Source organism: Chelon labrosus (assembly GCF_963514085.1).
Source record: "Chelon labrosus genome assembly, chromosome: 12".
Lineage (NCBI taxonomy): Eukaryota > Metazoa > Chordata > Actinopteri > Mugiliformes > Mugilidae > Chelon > Chelon labrosus.
The window spans coordinates 9,740,831-9,756,224 of record NC_140345.1 but is presented as its reverse complement, the minus strand read 5'-3'; the positions used below and the strand labels follow the sequence as shown (position 1 = coordinate 9,756,224).

The window sequence follows — 15,394 nt, the reverse complement described above, 5'->3', positions numbered from 1 at the left end:
ACTCAGGTTAAAACAAAAAACAACCCAGTTTGAATACACACTGCACACACTCTATAACCTAATATCAGAAGTTGGCTCGGTTGGGTTAACTGACCCAGAAATATTAATAGTCGGATCATGTGACGCAACAACTTAACACAAACAATTTTCCCATATACCCCTTCATGAATGTTCTCACATGATTATTTGAGACGTTTGCCACCTCACTGCGATAAGGATAGCCAGCACGGGAACACGTGCACTCTCACATTGCCTACACACACACACACACACACACACACACACACAGGCTTCTTTCCTTTATCACCTCCTCCGTCTATTTTTGTCAGCTGTCCAGTGTCAAGTCAGTCCAGTAACAGAGATAGCAGACCTGAGAGCTTGTTCCTTTGGTAATGTGTTGACAGGAATTATAGTAGAAGCAGTAAGGTCAGGACTTCTTCAACACATATTTGTTCATTAACTGAGCATTGAGCCTTTGTATATGTATAATAATCAATGACCAAAAAAAAAAAATAAATAAATAAAAAATCGATTTTTAACCTGTTTGAATTGAGCCATGAATTACACACTTGATGCTTGCCAGTTGAAAAGATAATTTTTCAAATTACAGTTAAAGTAAAACTTAATACATTAAAATTAGTCATGATTTTACTTTTTTTCTCCTTCTGGAAGAATGATGTGAAATATGCCAATGTGGTGATACCAGATGTAGTCCACAGAGTGGTTTGATGCAAAATCGAATGGTACTTTACCAACTTTGAGTCAAACTGTGACTTTCTTGACTTGCAGTATTATCTTTTAAATTGACAAATATCATATATTTTGAGTGAATCTGTTAAATCCTGGACTGATCTGCCGAAGCAACGATAGCGATAGATTATCAGATGGGTCTGTATTCAGTAAATGTTTCCTGAATTTCATCAGTAACATAGAACAGCATTTATGCACGATGAGCGCCACCTCCGAGGTTAATGCACTACACTCATATTGTCATATTGGTTCGTTTTCCATTCGTCTTCCAGTGTCTTGAAACATCAACAGAATTAAATAAAACCGTGGAACATTATTTATTAGTTCATTTATGTTCTTCTTTCCCCAGTTTTAGCCTGATACGTGTCATAATACGCCCTACCTGTGTGTGTTTCTTCCTATAATAGTAATGAGTCTTATGTAAGTCCTCTGAGGATTAGCAAAAACATTGGTGAGATTACTGGAGTCACGAGCACAGCTGTAATCCACAGCATATCGCCATCTCCACAGAAACACATACTACTTCTTCACCCCCCATCAACCCAGAGTCCTGGTTTATCCTAGTCCTTCCTCTAAGCTACAATGCCTGTCTCAATGTTTGCTCAAGAAAAGCCCTCTACGACTCGTAAAGTCCATTGGCTTTAATCCACTAGTCATTCATCCTGTACCACTTGGTATCCTGAGCCAAAAAGAGGAACCATAGGATTCTTTGTATTAAGATAACCTGTTTGGCAATTTAATTATCTTCCCTTTTAACTGAAGTATGTTAGATCATCCGTATATGAAATGTCGGTTGCTCATTGTTAGGCTCTTTGTGGATTTCAGTGGTTTTCATGCCAATTCTGATTTGTTTTTCTGTCCTAAATGCACATAAATGATTGTCAGAAGGTATAGATGCTAAATTATTTCTCTCTGTTTCTCTTCACAGCCTCTATGATTGCACAGGCACACCTGGATGAGGTCACTGCTGGGTTTGGTTCTTCAGGTCTTCTTCAGGTCTAGACTGTCCACAGTTCATCACAGGTTTCGTGAATTAGTGAGTATATTCATTTGAACATAGAAATGTAACTTCTGCTCCTCCACTTTCTGTTTTGACTGTTTTGAAAGAGATGATGCAGTAGTATAATTATCTTGTTGTCATTTGTCTTTTTTTCTTGCACATACTTAACGTCCCATTTTCGTTCTCTTTTTCTTTGTTCTAATTTCTTTTCAAGACTGGCAGTGCATTAAACATGAAGGTCCTAAAGAAATGGGATACAAAACGTACACAGGCAGCTCAGTAAAGGGACTGGAACAACCAACAGACTCTCTCACTGTGATTCCTCCGTCCTCCCCAGATCAACAACGCTCACCGCTTTTACTGAACATGTGTCAGAAAGGGCTGTCAACACACAATCGAAGATGAACCCTTATTATGTCACTTCTCACTTCAGGAGGGATCTCTTTCCCCACTTTCATTTGTTGTAGACTGTTGTCTACCCTGCTACCACTGGTTGAATGAAATGGCTTCTTCTGTGTTTGCTAAGTTACAGCTGTATCTCTTTTCCGTTTTCCTGTTTGGGGTACGTTTCAGGGACTCCGCCGGTTCCCACATAGTTTGATGTTATATGCTTTTTATACTTTGTCAGGATTCATTAGTAAGGTGCTCTGGAAATAGTTGGGCAAGGTAAATTCTAACACTACAAGCATACATTCTATTGCTAGGTGTGTTTGAATTTGCATTATCTTTGTTTTGTTTTTAAACAATAATTTATGTATACATTTTTGAATTTTGTACTCCCATACATGCTTTGTAGTGCACATTTGCATGTCGTTATTTTCAGTTGACCTGCATAAGATCATCTTTTTTGTTTGAGAAATCTATTGTGCTCTGGTTCAAACAGGGGTGCTCAGTAAGAGACTTCACTCCACAAACCCATTCGTGCTCTCAACCACCTTGTTTCTCAGCAGTTCTTCTTCTGTGATATCTACCTGATCTATCACTGTTGGCGTCTGATCTCTAGAAAAATGTAGAGAACTTCCTCAGGTGACCTGTGTACTTACCTTTTCCCTCCATATGAATCTTCCACTTACATCTAATGACATGAGTCATGTCAGAGATGGATCAAAGTAATCTTTCTCTGTTGTTTTCTTCTCTTCTTCTTATCTTTTGTCAGGCATAGGTGATTTCTCAGCCGTAATGCTGAGCTGTAATGAGGTATGTCTGCTCTAAGGCGATAGCTGTTGCAGGTGATTGTTAACAGCAGTGTAGTTCAGTTTAGTTAGTTATTTATACATAGTAGTCAGCACCAACACATGTACTCTACAAATCCACAATGGCCATCAAACAGATATACAGACAACGCAAATGTCAAATTGTTAAAGCAGTGACATGAGTCAACAGGAAATGGCGAACAAGACATGATTCTTTCAGCTGGGCCCATCATGTTGGGCTTGACTTGTGTAAACGGCAAGATTAGATCAAGTCAACTGAATCTGCTGCGTCCAAGATTTATGATAAATAATGACAGTAGGCATTTATTTTTTGTGTTTTTTGTTTCCTCATGCCCATACCAAAGGGTTGTGAAAATGGGAAGAGCTTTGTTCGTAAGAATTTGCATGTTTTTTCTTGGCTTTTCTGACTGCATGGTGGAAATAGTTTGATCATATAATTTGCATCTTGTCGAGGTATGGTGAAAGTTACCCTGTAATGAATTATATCCCTACACCATCCACCTACATGTTTGCATTATCAGTTTATACTGTTTATGAAGTGATGCCTGCTCAAGCTCAAGACCTGAGGACTTTCCTTTTATTGTTTTGAACTGAACAGGACCAATCCTGCATGCTTTTGTGATGTATGTTAAAGTCAGTCCAGCCCTACCACTCTTTGTCGAATGAATTGTTGCCCACAGTGTTTTGGGCAATTGTTGACATCCTTTTTTTTCAGCTCATCCTATTTCACTTAGTTCAATGAGTGTGATTTTGGACATTGGCTCTTAATGAATAGACCTGATCGCACAAGAACGCCCACATTGTTTGCAGAGGGATCTATCACTTAAAGGATAGACTGTACTGGAAAACAGAATTACAGGTTGTGCAAAGGACACTGAAACAACTGACTGACCAATGGCTTTGGAGGGCATCATCCTCTGGTTACCATTGGACACTATGGACCTACATTTATCTCTTTATTAACACGGATGAAGACTGTGTTGTTAGTAACACACATAACTTCACTGACTGTATCACAGTGATTAAATACCGCATCAATTACCAAGGTACCCTCAGAAAAACAGACTTAACTTAGATGATGGGAGCAGCACGTGTGAAACGGCGCTTCAGTGCTGTGGTGGATGGGCCAGTGGAGGAAGAGGAGGTCATGAGGCTGGCACAGAGTGCAGCAGATACAGCTGGGGCAGGGGGGAGCCCAACAGGGTCAGGGACCCCAAACAGCCCCTCCCCGACCCATGCCCTCAACGGCAAAGCTCTACCTCTTCAGAGCAACACCAATAATGCACGGAGGCAGAGTGCCATTGCAGAGTCAGTTGGAGGAAATGCAGAAGGAGAAGGTGGGGTGAGAGCGGGAAGAATGTGCTCATTTCCAAGAAGTGGAAGAGGCAGTAGTGTAGGAGGGAGAGGAGAAGGCCGTTCTTCATCGGACCAGGATTCTCTCTCTTCCCCCTCCACCACCAGCCGCCGGCATACGAGGCGCTCGAGCCGCCGGCCCCGACAACGCTTTGTGGGCAAGGACGGACGCTGCAACGTCACCTTCGTCAACATGAGCGAGAGGGGCCAGCGGTACCTCAGTGACCTCTTCACAACTTGTGTGGACATCCGCTGGCGCTGGATGTTGGTCATCTTCACCCTCTCCTTCCTGCTCTCTTGGCTGCTCTTTGGATTTGCCTTCTGGCTCATTGCCGCTATGCATGGGGACCTCTCCATTCGACCTACCCCCAGTTCAGGTTCCTCTCCAGCATCAGGAGAAGCTGGATCTGGAGGAGGGTCTGATAGAGAGGCAGTGGTTACGGAGACATGCTTCCTTCAGGTGAACAGCTTCATGGCGGCCTTTCTGTTCTCCTTGGAGACGCAGACATCTATCGGTTACGGATTCAGAAGCGTGACCGAAGAATGTCCCCTGGCGGTGGTGGCGGTCGTTTTGCAGTGCATTGTGGGCTGCATTATTGACGCCTTCATCATCGGGGCAGTCATGGCGAAGATTGCCAAGCCCAAGAAGCGCAACGAGACACTGATATTCTCTGACACAGCCGTGGTGGCGCTGAGGGACGGGAAACTCTGCATGATGTGGAGGGTTGGAAACCTACGCAAGAGCCACCTGGTAGAGGCACATGTCAGAGCACAACTACTGAAGGTGAGTGGTGAAACAATTAACAATGACCATGCTGAAAAACATAAATGGATAGAAAAATGTGACACTGATAAAGAGACAAAAACATTATTTGTTGATTGTAAAAGAGACATAACAAATGTTGACACTGTGAGAAAGGAGTAGAGGAAAAAAGGTTTCAGTAGAAAGAAAGAGTGTGCTGAGACCATCTGGCCTGTATTCTCTGGACCGTAGTTAATGAGAGCTTGTTTTATTTTCCCTCAGGGGTTAGGAAGATTTACCATGGATTAACTTGCATACAATTCTTTAACTGTGAACCATTGTCCTTCGTCATCTCATTTCCTTTTGTATACTGTATCTTTGTGTGTTAGGTGATTGTTCTCTATGTATACGGTAATGTAACCTATTGTTTGTCCATACGTGGGTAGTTTTAAATGTCTTTCTGTTTTTCTGTAAATGTTTTATTATCTTTGTTGCTGTGTGTACCCTCTGGATTTTCCAGAGGGTCAAAATCTGTTGAGCATTGAGGCTACAGCATAGACAATTTGATCTCTCTTAATATCATGGCCATATCAAAGTTCAGACAGGGCAGATGGGATTAAGTTTGTGAGGATCAAAGAAATGCAATCCTAAATGCTGGGACTGGATATTGTTTCATAGTAAAGGTTGGGTGAGTGATAAGCCTATGCATCGGCGGTGTGACCAAACAGAGTCACATAGTCAAACAGAGCTCAATATAATAATCAAATACTAAGATCCTGGATTAGGATAGGAAATTAAATTTACAAGGCTTTTCTCAGAAGATGACAGATGATTTTTCCTATATGGTATTTTATAGCCAGAAATACAGTGTAAAGTCAAGTGTTTTGATACTTGATAATGTCCTGCCTGCTGTATACTTTTGGCTCCCATGGAAAATCTTTTCAAGCATCCATTTTATATTTTCCCACATGTGAAAATCGATATCAACAGCTAATGTGGACATTTTTATGGACCAAATCGTGACTTTATTCTTTATTCTCTCTATTCTCTCAAACTTGCCTTTAGCCGAGGGTGACATCAGAGGGGGAGTTCCTCCCGCTGGACAACATGGACATCAACGTGGGTTTTGACACAGGCACCGACCGCATCTTTTTGGTCTCGCCTGTGACAATAGTCCATGAAATCAACGATGAGTCACCTTTCTTCGAGATGGACCAAAAAACCCTTGAGAATGACTCCGAGTTGGAGGTAGTGGTCATCCTCGAGGGCATGGTGGAGGCCACAGCCATGACCACACAGTGCCGTAGCTCCTATCTGGCTTCTGAAATCCTCTGGGGACACCGCTTTGAACCAGTGCTCTTTGAGAGAAAAGACTGCTACCAGGTCAGAATGGAAGGATGGGGGGGGGGGTAATCAGCAAATGATAATGTCTCATGTGTATAATGTGATATTCGTTAGTTCATTATAGTTGGAAAATGCATGTATAATATGTGCTGTTCTTCATGTAGAAATCCAATCAGCATTTATGGTAATTTTAGACAGAGAAGGTGCTTTCTGTTTGCACAGCCATTATTATTGTTATTATTGTCTACATGTACTAGGACACATTGTGTGTGAAGACATGACACTCAATCCCCTGAAATAACATTAATTCACCTTTTTGACATTTTCCAACCTTTTAGCACTGCGTTGAAAGTCATGGCAGCAGAATGATCCCATTTCTAATGAGCAAAGTCGCCACCCGTCGCTGTCCGCTCTAAGCATCTCAGTCTCTAGATATACTGACCATATCCTCTTGTAAGGATAATGCTTCTGCTGCCTCAGCCTCTCTCCGCTAAATTGCTTCTTTACTGTATCACGTCCTTACTTTGGATAAAATAGACATAATGTTGAAAATGGTCTCTTTAGCCCATTATAGTGGTGGTATTCATGGTCCCTTTAGTAGCAACTCGAATGAAGTGGTGATTTTAAATATTTGAATTATTTGTGAATGGGATACAGTATCTTAATCTACCGTATGGCTTGTCAAAAAATGCTAAACATCTGCAAGTTGGCATTATCATTTTAAGCATGTTAGCATTTAGCTAAAATATCCTGCTCTGCCTTTTTTTCCAGGTGGACTACTCATTTTTTCATCGGACATACAAAATACCAAACACACCTTCATGCAGTGCTAAAGAGCTTGCCGAACAGAAGTACATTCAAAGCTCACGTTCGTCGTTCTGTTATGAGAACGAAGTGGCTCTGCAACTCGTCTCCCCTGATGATGAGCCAGCTCAAGACCCTGAGTGTCCCTCCCCACCAACTCGAAGGCTCTCTCTGGCAGAACATCTTCACTACAACTGAACCTGTGAGACAAGAGGCCTTAAAGGGAAAGATACAGGAATTGGTCTGGGAGTTTTAGAGAAAGAACAGGGGGAAAAGCAAGCCATAAAGGTAGACACAGGCAGACCAAGAGAAACAAGATTAAAAGTAGGGAAAAAGTAGAGAGGGATATTGTTTACAGTGATTAGATGGGAAAGAAAATAGAAGGTCAAAGGGTAGACTTTTTAAGAGTTGGCCAGATTTAGACCGGTAACCCTGAGAAGATTATTTTGCACCGAGATAGAGAGAGGAAATGAATAGATAGATGACCAGTATAAAGTTTGGGATCACTCTTTTTGGGGAGTTACTTTGCTGACCTAGTTGTCTGATTGGTCCTGGCAATCTTTCAGAATCATTGAAAACTTGCCTGCTAAGTCTCACATCTGGCCCATCACAACCACAGCACTCTCATCTGGCTTTAATGCCTCACTGGCAGGATATGCAGCAGCACCACGTGGTGGCTACAATCTGCAACTGCCCCACTATTAGAGACGGTTTTTGTATGCAGTGAATGGTAGTGTAATTGCTACTCAGGAATGTACTTCCACTATTATGCTGACGTATCACTTTAGTGTTTTATTTTCTTATGGTAAGTATGGATAATGCACCTCTTGTAATGCTGTAATGTCGGAGGGCTGTTGAGAATGTAGCTACACGAAAAGCCAAAGTAGGGCAACAGTAACACTGAGAAATGGCTAAAAACTAGCAGCGGTTTGGAGCAATTTCTTCCCATGTAATGAACTGTGTGCTGTTTGTGCTTTGGCTTTTTTTTTTTTCTATGTGTCATGCACTAATGCTAGTGCACACTAGTGTTCACTAATTTGCTTTATTTAATGTATTACTTCGAGTCGAGTAGAAGGCCATGTTTTTAGAGGAAGCATTGCGGGGTCTCCATCCACACTGGTGATGCACAAGGACAAATGATGCTGGCTGTGTCCAGATCTGTTAATCACCATGTGTTATTTCTTGCACTACTTATTTACATTATATGACTATGTTTTATGTATCTAAAAGCAGCCTTCCTGTTATTTCTTGCTCTGATTGTTTTGGACTTGGTTGAGCTATGACATTGTAATCTTTTTAGTGTCTTGCCATTTGGATGACTGTGATGTTAGGGACTAAATCCAAAGCAAAAGGAGATGCTCCTGTTGTTTCTGTAAATGCATCGGAGACCTATAGTCTATAGCATCTCTACAACGTAACTGAGCTCAACTAAGTGGGAGAGATACTTCGACGATGGGGTGGCTCGCAGTTCCTGCATCTAAAGCAGCTGTTTACCATCTGCTCAACACATTGACAGAAGATTATTCTATATTATTATATTCTATATTATTATTCATAAAATCAGGTAACCCCCCTCTAAGTTTAATGTATTACAGTTGGTTTCTCTCACTAAACATGGGAATAATGTAGAGGTGGTGCCTTCGTATCGACCCAACTGGCCCTTCATCTGCAGCAATTTTTTCATGTTTTTCAAGTTGCTTAAAGTGTTATTTTATTGCATAATGCTTTTTATGCAAAGCTGTTTTTTAATTACCTTAACGTTTCAGTATGCTCTAAGTAGATTTCTAACTGTGAATCTACCCAGTAACTGAGTAGTCTCAATATGAACGTGCACTGATGACATAGACGAGCTTTTAGATGTGTTTTATTTTAGACTACGTGATAGTTGCACTTTGTAGTTTTTACAAAGCACCTGGAATGTTTTTGTTAATTTAAATCTTGTAATGACTGACAGTAAATCATGCCACCTAAGAATTTAAGTGTTTGATTGACAGAGTGGATTGGAAAAGTAAAAAATGCGACTCATGCAGTGAGAGGAGTACAACTAGATATTAGGTGTCACCCTGTCTAACACACAACCTTGTACTTTGCACTGAAGTAAAATGTGGAGACAAATATCACTGATAAAGCTCTACAGCACTACAACAGCACAGTAGTGCTGCAGGAACAGCACAGGTTAACGTCAATGCATCACTTCCAGTGTTTCACTTGTGTCACTGAAAAGATATGCCCTCAGGTGGGGTCAAGGTATTGACTGATAAAATATTATCTGCTACAATTGGTGTTAGTGCTGTTCTGTGTTTGTGTCTTCCCTTACACTTCTCCTTTATGGCTACCATGTTCTATTTATATGCTGCACGGTGGGTCATGTTGTTCACCCTGCCTCCACTTCCATGAAATGTAACTTGAACTTATGCACCATCACTTTAAGTATGCTTGTGCTTTTTAAACACCACAGAAAGAAATAGACTGATGGATTGTTTGGTCATTTCACTGTTTGCTTAGGATTCATTATTCACCGTAAAGTACATTTTATACATTGTGTAAAACACATAATGTATGGTAATACTACAGTTTTAAAATAAATTAGTAAGATGGTACCAATAAAAGCTACCACTACCTGAGGTGTTTTGATGATGAAAAGGAGAGAGCCCTCTGCTCCAACAGAGATGTGTAACTTCAGAGCTGCCTCAGGCACAGAATACTTCCGAATGAAACAGAACTGTGTTGTAAAGCAAATAAAACACAGTAATGCAATTATTGGTTGCTTCTTTATTCCAGCACTTCTTGTACTTCACACATCAAGCCTATTGAGCACTGCTCCCATAACATATACTGTATTGGCATTTACAGTTTTCAGTGGTTGCCATGTCTGTCAAAAGACGACTGGACATAAAATGTGACTAATGGTTTTGTTTTTGTTTTTTTACTGGAAGAATTAATGAATGTTAAACATTCTGATGTAAATGAAACTAAACAAATGTCTCCAATATTGACAGTTAATGAATAAACCAAAGTATAAAAAGTCTGTTTTCTTTTTATTCTCTTGTCAAAATATCATCTTGTGAAAAAAGAACTGCTGCCCTTGTATTAAACATCAGGCGAGAAGTTAAATCATACAGAAAAATAAAATAAAATTATGTTTTCTGCTTGTACTGCTTTTATGAATGAAACTTTTCTATTTTTTAACCAAAAAATTTACAAAAAAAAAAAAAAAAGTGAAAACAAATTTCTACAAAGTAATGTCAAGTAAATTTATATAATGTAATTATTCTAAAATACCATTTCAGTTTTATTTTGGGTTGTGAGAATCTGAAATATTATGCACAAAATATAGGTATATATGTATTTGTATATACATACATATACATGTATACATATATTTATATAGAGAGGGAAAAAACAAGTCGTAAATCACCTTACTAGCCTACTATGGAGTCTTCTGTGGAGGTCTTCAAAGGCATCAAGTTTTATAACAGATATATTTCTATAAATCATACCATATAGGCTACATAAGTGTTTCAACAGATTCAGCTTCGACTACTCTCATATTTGCTGTAGTGTAAATATTTACCAGTGGCCCCGGAACCCTGGTACCTCAGCTGCTCGGGTTCAGTCGGATTTTCGGGGATGATCTGAATCACGCGCCTGGAGTCAGATCCTTCCAGGAGAACCGTCGGTCATGTTTGGAGGTGGACTCAAATAAATCCGATCCCAGATCAGCGTCTGCGGACACTCGCCGCCGCTCAGTGGTAAACAAAGGGCGCGCAAATCTCACTGCTCTAGCGCGAGAATGCCGCACGGCACCTGCTGCAGGGCTCCGGTTGGCCTGGTGACACGTCAGTCACATCTAACCCCGCCCCCCGACCGTTAGTATTGGACAATGGCGGAGATGTCCGCGCTGCCGTTAATACGATTCGTCACCGCTTTCTTTCCATGCCCGTTTTGGGGCGGAAAGCTGCCGTCGCATTCATGAGGCGGGCCCGCGGCTCGGTTTTAGACTTTGATTGGAGTCGTCTACCCGTGAGGCCTGGCTAAAACCCGTCTCCTCGAACCTGGTTGGTTTCCGACCAGGAAGCCCCTCTCCGCCGCTGAAGCCGCCGCCTTGCCCTCAGTGCTCTCTGTCTAGTTTATTCTCAGCGAGAAGTGTGTGCGGCTCCACTGAGACAGCAATGCAATGATAAAAGCCGCATATGCGGTAGGCTACACACCTATCAGGCAGGAAAATACCCGAGAAACAGCCTCATCCCGGTCCTCCTCACACCACAGCCTTATCCACAACTCAGAGCGGAACCTGAAGGTGAGACATTTAATTGCCTTTACTCTAATCCAACTCGTAAATAGCCAGTGTAATATCCTGAACGTATCATATTTCAGTGGAGCTGGCTAACCTCGCCTGGTTCGTCCAAATGCGGTGGCTTAAAATATGAAACATTAGCGGAGCTGGAGGCGTTCGTGTTGGTTTGATCTTTGTGTGCCTTCGAGGACAGGCTTACATCGAAATGACCTGAAGTCTGGCCAAGGAAGACAGTCTAATTATAAAAAACGATTTGGATCCATATAATTATAAGCGATGGGCCTACACTACTACTAAAAATAGTCATAATAATATGATAGATTGGCTGCTTTTTGTCGCTGGCATGTGTTCAGAGTGAATTAAAGGCGGGGGGGGGGGGGGGGGGCCTTGTGATTGTTGGTGTCTTCTGTTCTAGGTGTGGTTGTCTCAGTCAGTTTAAACATGCAGGTTAATTCAGGGGGTCACACCGCAGCTGTACACCTCTGCAGCTGGAATCATTACAGCCAGCGGCTTGATAATGTCACCTTTGCCCACTGCGCAGATGCCACAGTATCCTCCTCGGTGCACTGCCACCTCGCATCAAAGCTGAGGAAAAAAGGCGTTTCCAGCTCCCCCACCCGTTTAACACACAATCTCACGCAGGCACTCACACATTAATTACACACATAGACAGACACAGGCAAGCAGGAGAGGACCCCCGCAGTGTATGGCCTCTCTTCTGACTCTGAAGGTATTACCTGTGCGCTTAGGAGTTCAGGGTGTTGCTATGGGGGAGAGCAGAAAACGTTTTTTGGCAACTCCAGCTGCTGCAGGACGAGTTTGCTGGTTTAGTCCAGGCTGTACTGCGACAACCTGAGGTCTCAGTGTGTGTGTGTGTGTGTGCTTTAGGGGAACCACTGGCATTGACGGGACGCAGCATCATTCACTGCAGCCATACAGTCGATATGCTCCTCTATGATCACTGATAAAGCTGATTTAGGAGGCTGGCTATGGAAACCAGTTACGTCTCAGGCTTTATCCCATCTTGGAACTGTAATGTCATCAGTAGTTTTGTTTCATTGCTATGCCACAACATGTTTCCTCTATAGAGGACAAGGCTTGAAATGTTCCATATTCTTGTCAACAAATCCTCCCAGCATTGACTTTTCATGGGTAGGTGATCCAGAGCTGATAGTGTGAGTGACATTATTCTTCTTTGCCGCAAACGTGGTCGTCACACTTTATTCACAGAACCTACATAACCTGTCTTGCTAAAGTGCTAAGGCTCACTCTTGCACAGAAAGAATTTGCTGAAAATAGTCCTAGATAAATACACTGTTCACTCAAGGCGGAGCCGTTTTTTGTCAAAAACTACTCTGCCTGGCTGTTTGAGACGATTCCCGGTCAAAACTGTACATTTGTGACACGTTCATGGTGATTTGTGCAAGATTTATGCAACAAGTAAGCTTGTTGAGACACGTTGAGATTTGGAAATTATTTTCATTTTGATCTACCAACATATCTAGATTAACACCAGGCTTTAATGACAGAAAGCACATCTGTTTTATGATGCTTAGGGATTACATATTTTCCGTGATGACTGACTGGGTGGCGGCCATTCCTTTGTCAACATGTCTACTCCACACCCAGCGCTGTATTAGGGTAACAGGTATGGTAACGGCAGGTTTGGAGACAGGTGAACAGACAGAGCGGAAAGAGGCCGAGACGCATAGCAGGATCAGGCCTGATGGCATACCTGCATGGATCTGCCTGACAGCTATGACACTCACCATACATGTCCCCACAGTGGTTGACCTGTCTGATCAAAGATGACAGACTCAAGCGTCTTGCATTCTTTGTGTTACCTTTAGAGCATATTGTGTCTGCTCATTCCCTCATGGAAGAAGAATAACTTTGATAATCAGAATAGTCTTACACATTTATTTTTATATCAACACTTGGTATCTTGACAGAATGTCTTCTTTTGTCTGACATATTCACTCTACTGTCACAGAAGACCAACAGACGACATGAGGTACTCATATTCACAAAGCTATAGTTGAAGTTAAAGTTTCATATTGTAATTGATTATTGAATGGTTTATTGCTGTCATATAATCCACCGTGACCTGTCCTAGAAGCAGTAACAGCTACTTCATCTGAAACGGTGTCATTCCCTCTGGCCTCAAGTTGTGTAGTCACAAGATATTTTTTCTCTTACCACCAACTCTTCTGGCAGAGTCACTGCTACACAGTATTTCTTAGTTAACGTAGAAGCATCACACAGAATGTCTGATCTGAGAGGAGGTTTTACTCGGTAGTAGAAGGATGCCTCCTTTTCCTTCAGTAAACTATATATATTCCTTTAGTTTAGATCCTCTCGTCTCACTGCTATCCCACCGTTTTTCCTCTCTCCTCACATCCCTCCCCCTCCTCTGTCATGTCAGTTTACTCAGTCGATTGATGTGTCTCGCTGTTCCTCCATCTCTCCACCCCCTCCACCCAGAAATCGTCCTGTCTTTCTTCCATTCCTGTCTTCTCCTTGATTTGCTGCGTCTTTCAATTAGGCCATCCTTGGCCCATTCTCAGCTGGATACGGCCTGCATGCTGCTTGCATGCTACCACTTCTCTTATATGTGTAGATGAGTACATGAAGTGCGTGTGATGTCTTGACACGGAATCACATCAGTGTTGGCGCCCAGCGGGCCAAGTGGCAAGAAATGTCTCAAAGCGTGCTCACTATTAAAGTCTCCCTCGTATTCTTGTCTGTCTCTCCCCTCACCCAGTGCCAGTAGTACCATGTCCAGGCCAACGGGGGGCGGTGCCAACGATGTCACCCGCTTCCTGACATCGGGCGCGGGGCCAGGTTCTCCCACCACCGGCTCTGCTGTGTTCTCCGCCGCCAGCCAGGCCGACTGGGCCGCTAAGAGGCTGGTGTGGGTGCCGTCAGAGAAGCATGGCTTCGAGGTAGGTTGTCAAGTAAAGTGAAGAACTTAAAACACACTGACACAACTTTCAGGCCTAAATGTAATTATTTTACAACATCTCCACATTGCTGCACTCTTCTGTCTGAGTATTGATCCTCCTGTGAATTATTAGCCTCAAGTGTGTGCCCTCGGTTGAAGGTGTGTCAAATAGGTGGGACAAAACAAAAAGGGTGTGTGTGTCTTTGTGCACTGTTACACTTTATCAAGTATTTATCCCTATGATAGTGTCCTATTTTCTGTCCTCTTCTTCATCCTTTTTCATCACAAGACCCCCGTCATAACATTAATTTGTTCCACCTTGTTTTAATACTCGTCTAATGTTCATTACAAGTTATGCGTGTGCACGTTGTAGGATGTGATATGAATTCGATGTCCTATCTCTGAGTCTCCCTCTCTGTGCTGGACTGGTTTCATAAAGAGCTCTATGAATAGAACAATACGCTCCTTCAGCCTCCTAATGTTAAAGAGGCCGTTGCAGAGACACTGACTTCATTTTACACTCATGATCTGAGAATGGGACTCTTGAACAAACACGCGCACACCACACACACGCAGACGTGCACGTCATCATCTACTTCCATATTCTGAGCATGTATTTCAGTGTGTGACTAATATACACCCACGTGCTCATGCAGACACACATATATTTTGCGTGTTGTGCATGTCAAGTAGGAGAGAGAAGAAAGTGTAACAGAGCAGGGTCCTGTGACATGGTCACGGCCTGAGCTCGCTACTTCCTGTCCAGCAAGCACAGGACCGCCAGCGTGACAAAAGAGGTCCTCTCTGCTCGTTTTTTGTCACCGGCTATTCTTGTCTGCTGTCAAAAACAATGACACTCATATCCTGAAGTGCACAGGCAGAGATGATCTCAAATATTTTGTATATATTTGCAGTGTTTGATTCATTTTAAATGTAGGTCAGTTGG

At 42.3% G+C, this 15,394-nt stretch overlaps 2 protein-coding genes across 2 annotated transcripts in view; both read left to right on the top strand.

The window, feature by feature from the left end:
• The first annotated feature begins 3,924 nt into the window (after positions 1-3,924).
• kcnj14 (potassium inwardly rectifying channel subfamily J member 14) lies at positions 3,925-8,732 on the top strand. The gene is made up of 3 exons (XM_084556477.1): positions 3,925-5,101; positions 6,125-6,442; positions 7,175-8,732. Exons 1-3 carry the CDS (start codon positions 4,040-4,042, stop codon positions 7,403-7,405), a joined length of 1,611 nt encoding a protein of 536 aa, XP_084412603.1. The 5' UTR covers positions 3,925-4,039; the 3' UTR covers positions 7,406-8,732.
• A 2,647-nt stretch (positions 8,733-11,379) lies between these two features.
• myh14 (myosin, heavy chain 14, non-muscle) overlaps positions 11,380-15,394 on the top strand; it is a 28,435-nt gene continuing 24,420 nt past the window's right edge. Inside the window, exons 1-2 of the mRNA XM_084556847.1 lie at positions 11,380-11,507; positions 14,269-14,449. Of these exons, the coding sequence (XP_084412973.1) occupies positions 14,282-14,449 (168 nt within the window). The 5' untranslated portion in view covers positions 11,380-11,507; positions 14,269-14,281. The remainder of the gene's footprint in view (positions 11,508-14,268; positions 14,450-15,394) is intronic.

Coding starts and splice junctions, on each gene's coding strand:
- kcnj14 (XM_084556477.1), top strand. CDS start 4,040: ATGATGGGAGCAGCACGTGTGAAACGGCGCTTCAGTGCTGTGGTGGAT. Junction 5,102..6,124: donor TCAGAGCACAACTACTGAAG/GTGAGTGGTGAA, acceptor ACTTGCCTTTAG/CCGAGGGTGACATCAGAGGG. Junction 6,443..7,174: donor AGAGAAAAGACTGCTACCAG/GTCAGAATGGAA, acceptor CTTTTTTTCCAG/GTGGACTACTCATTTTTTCA.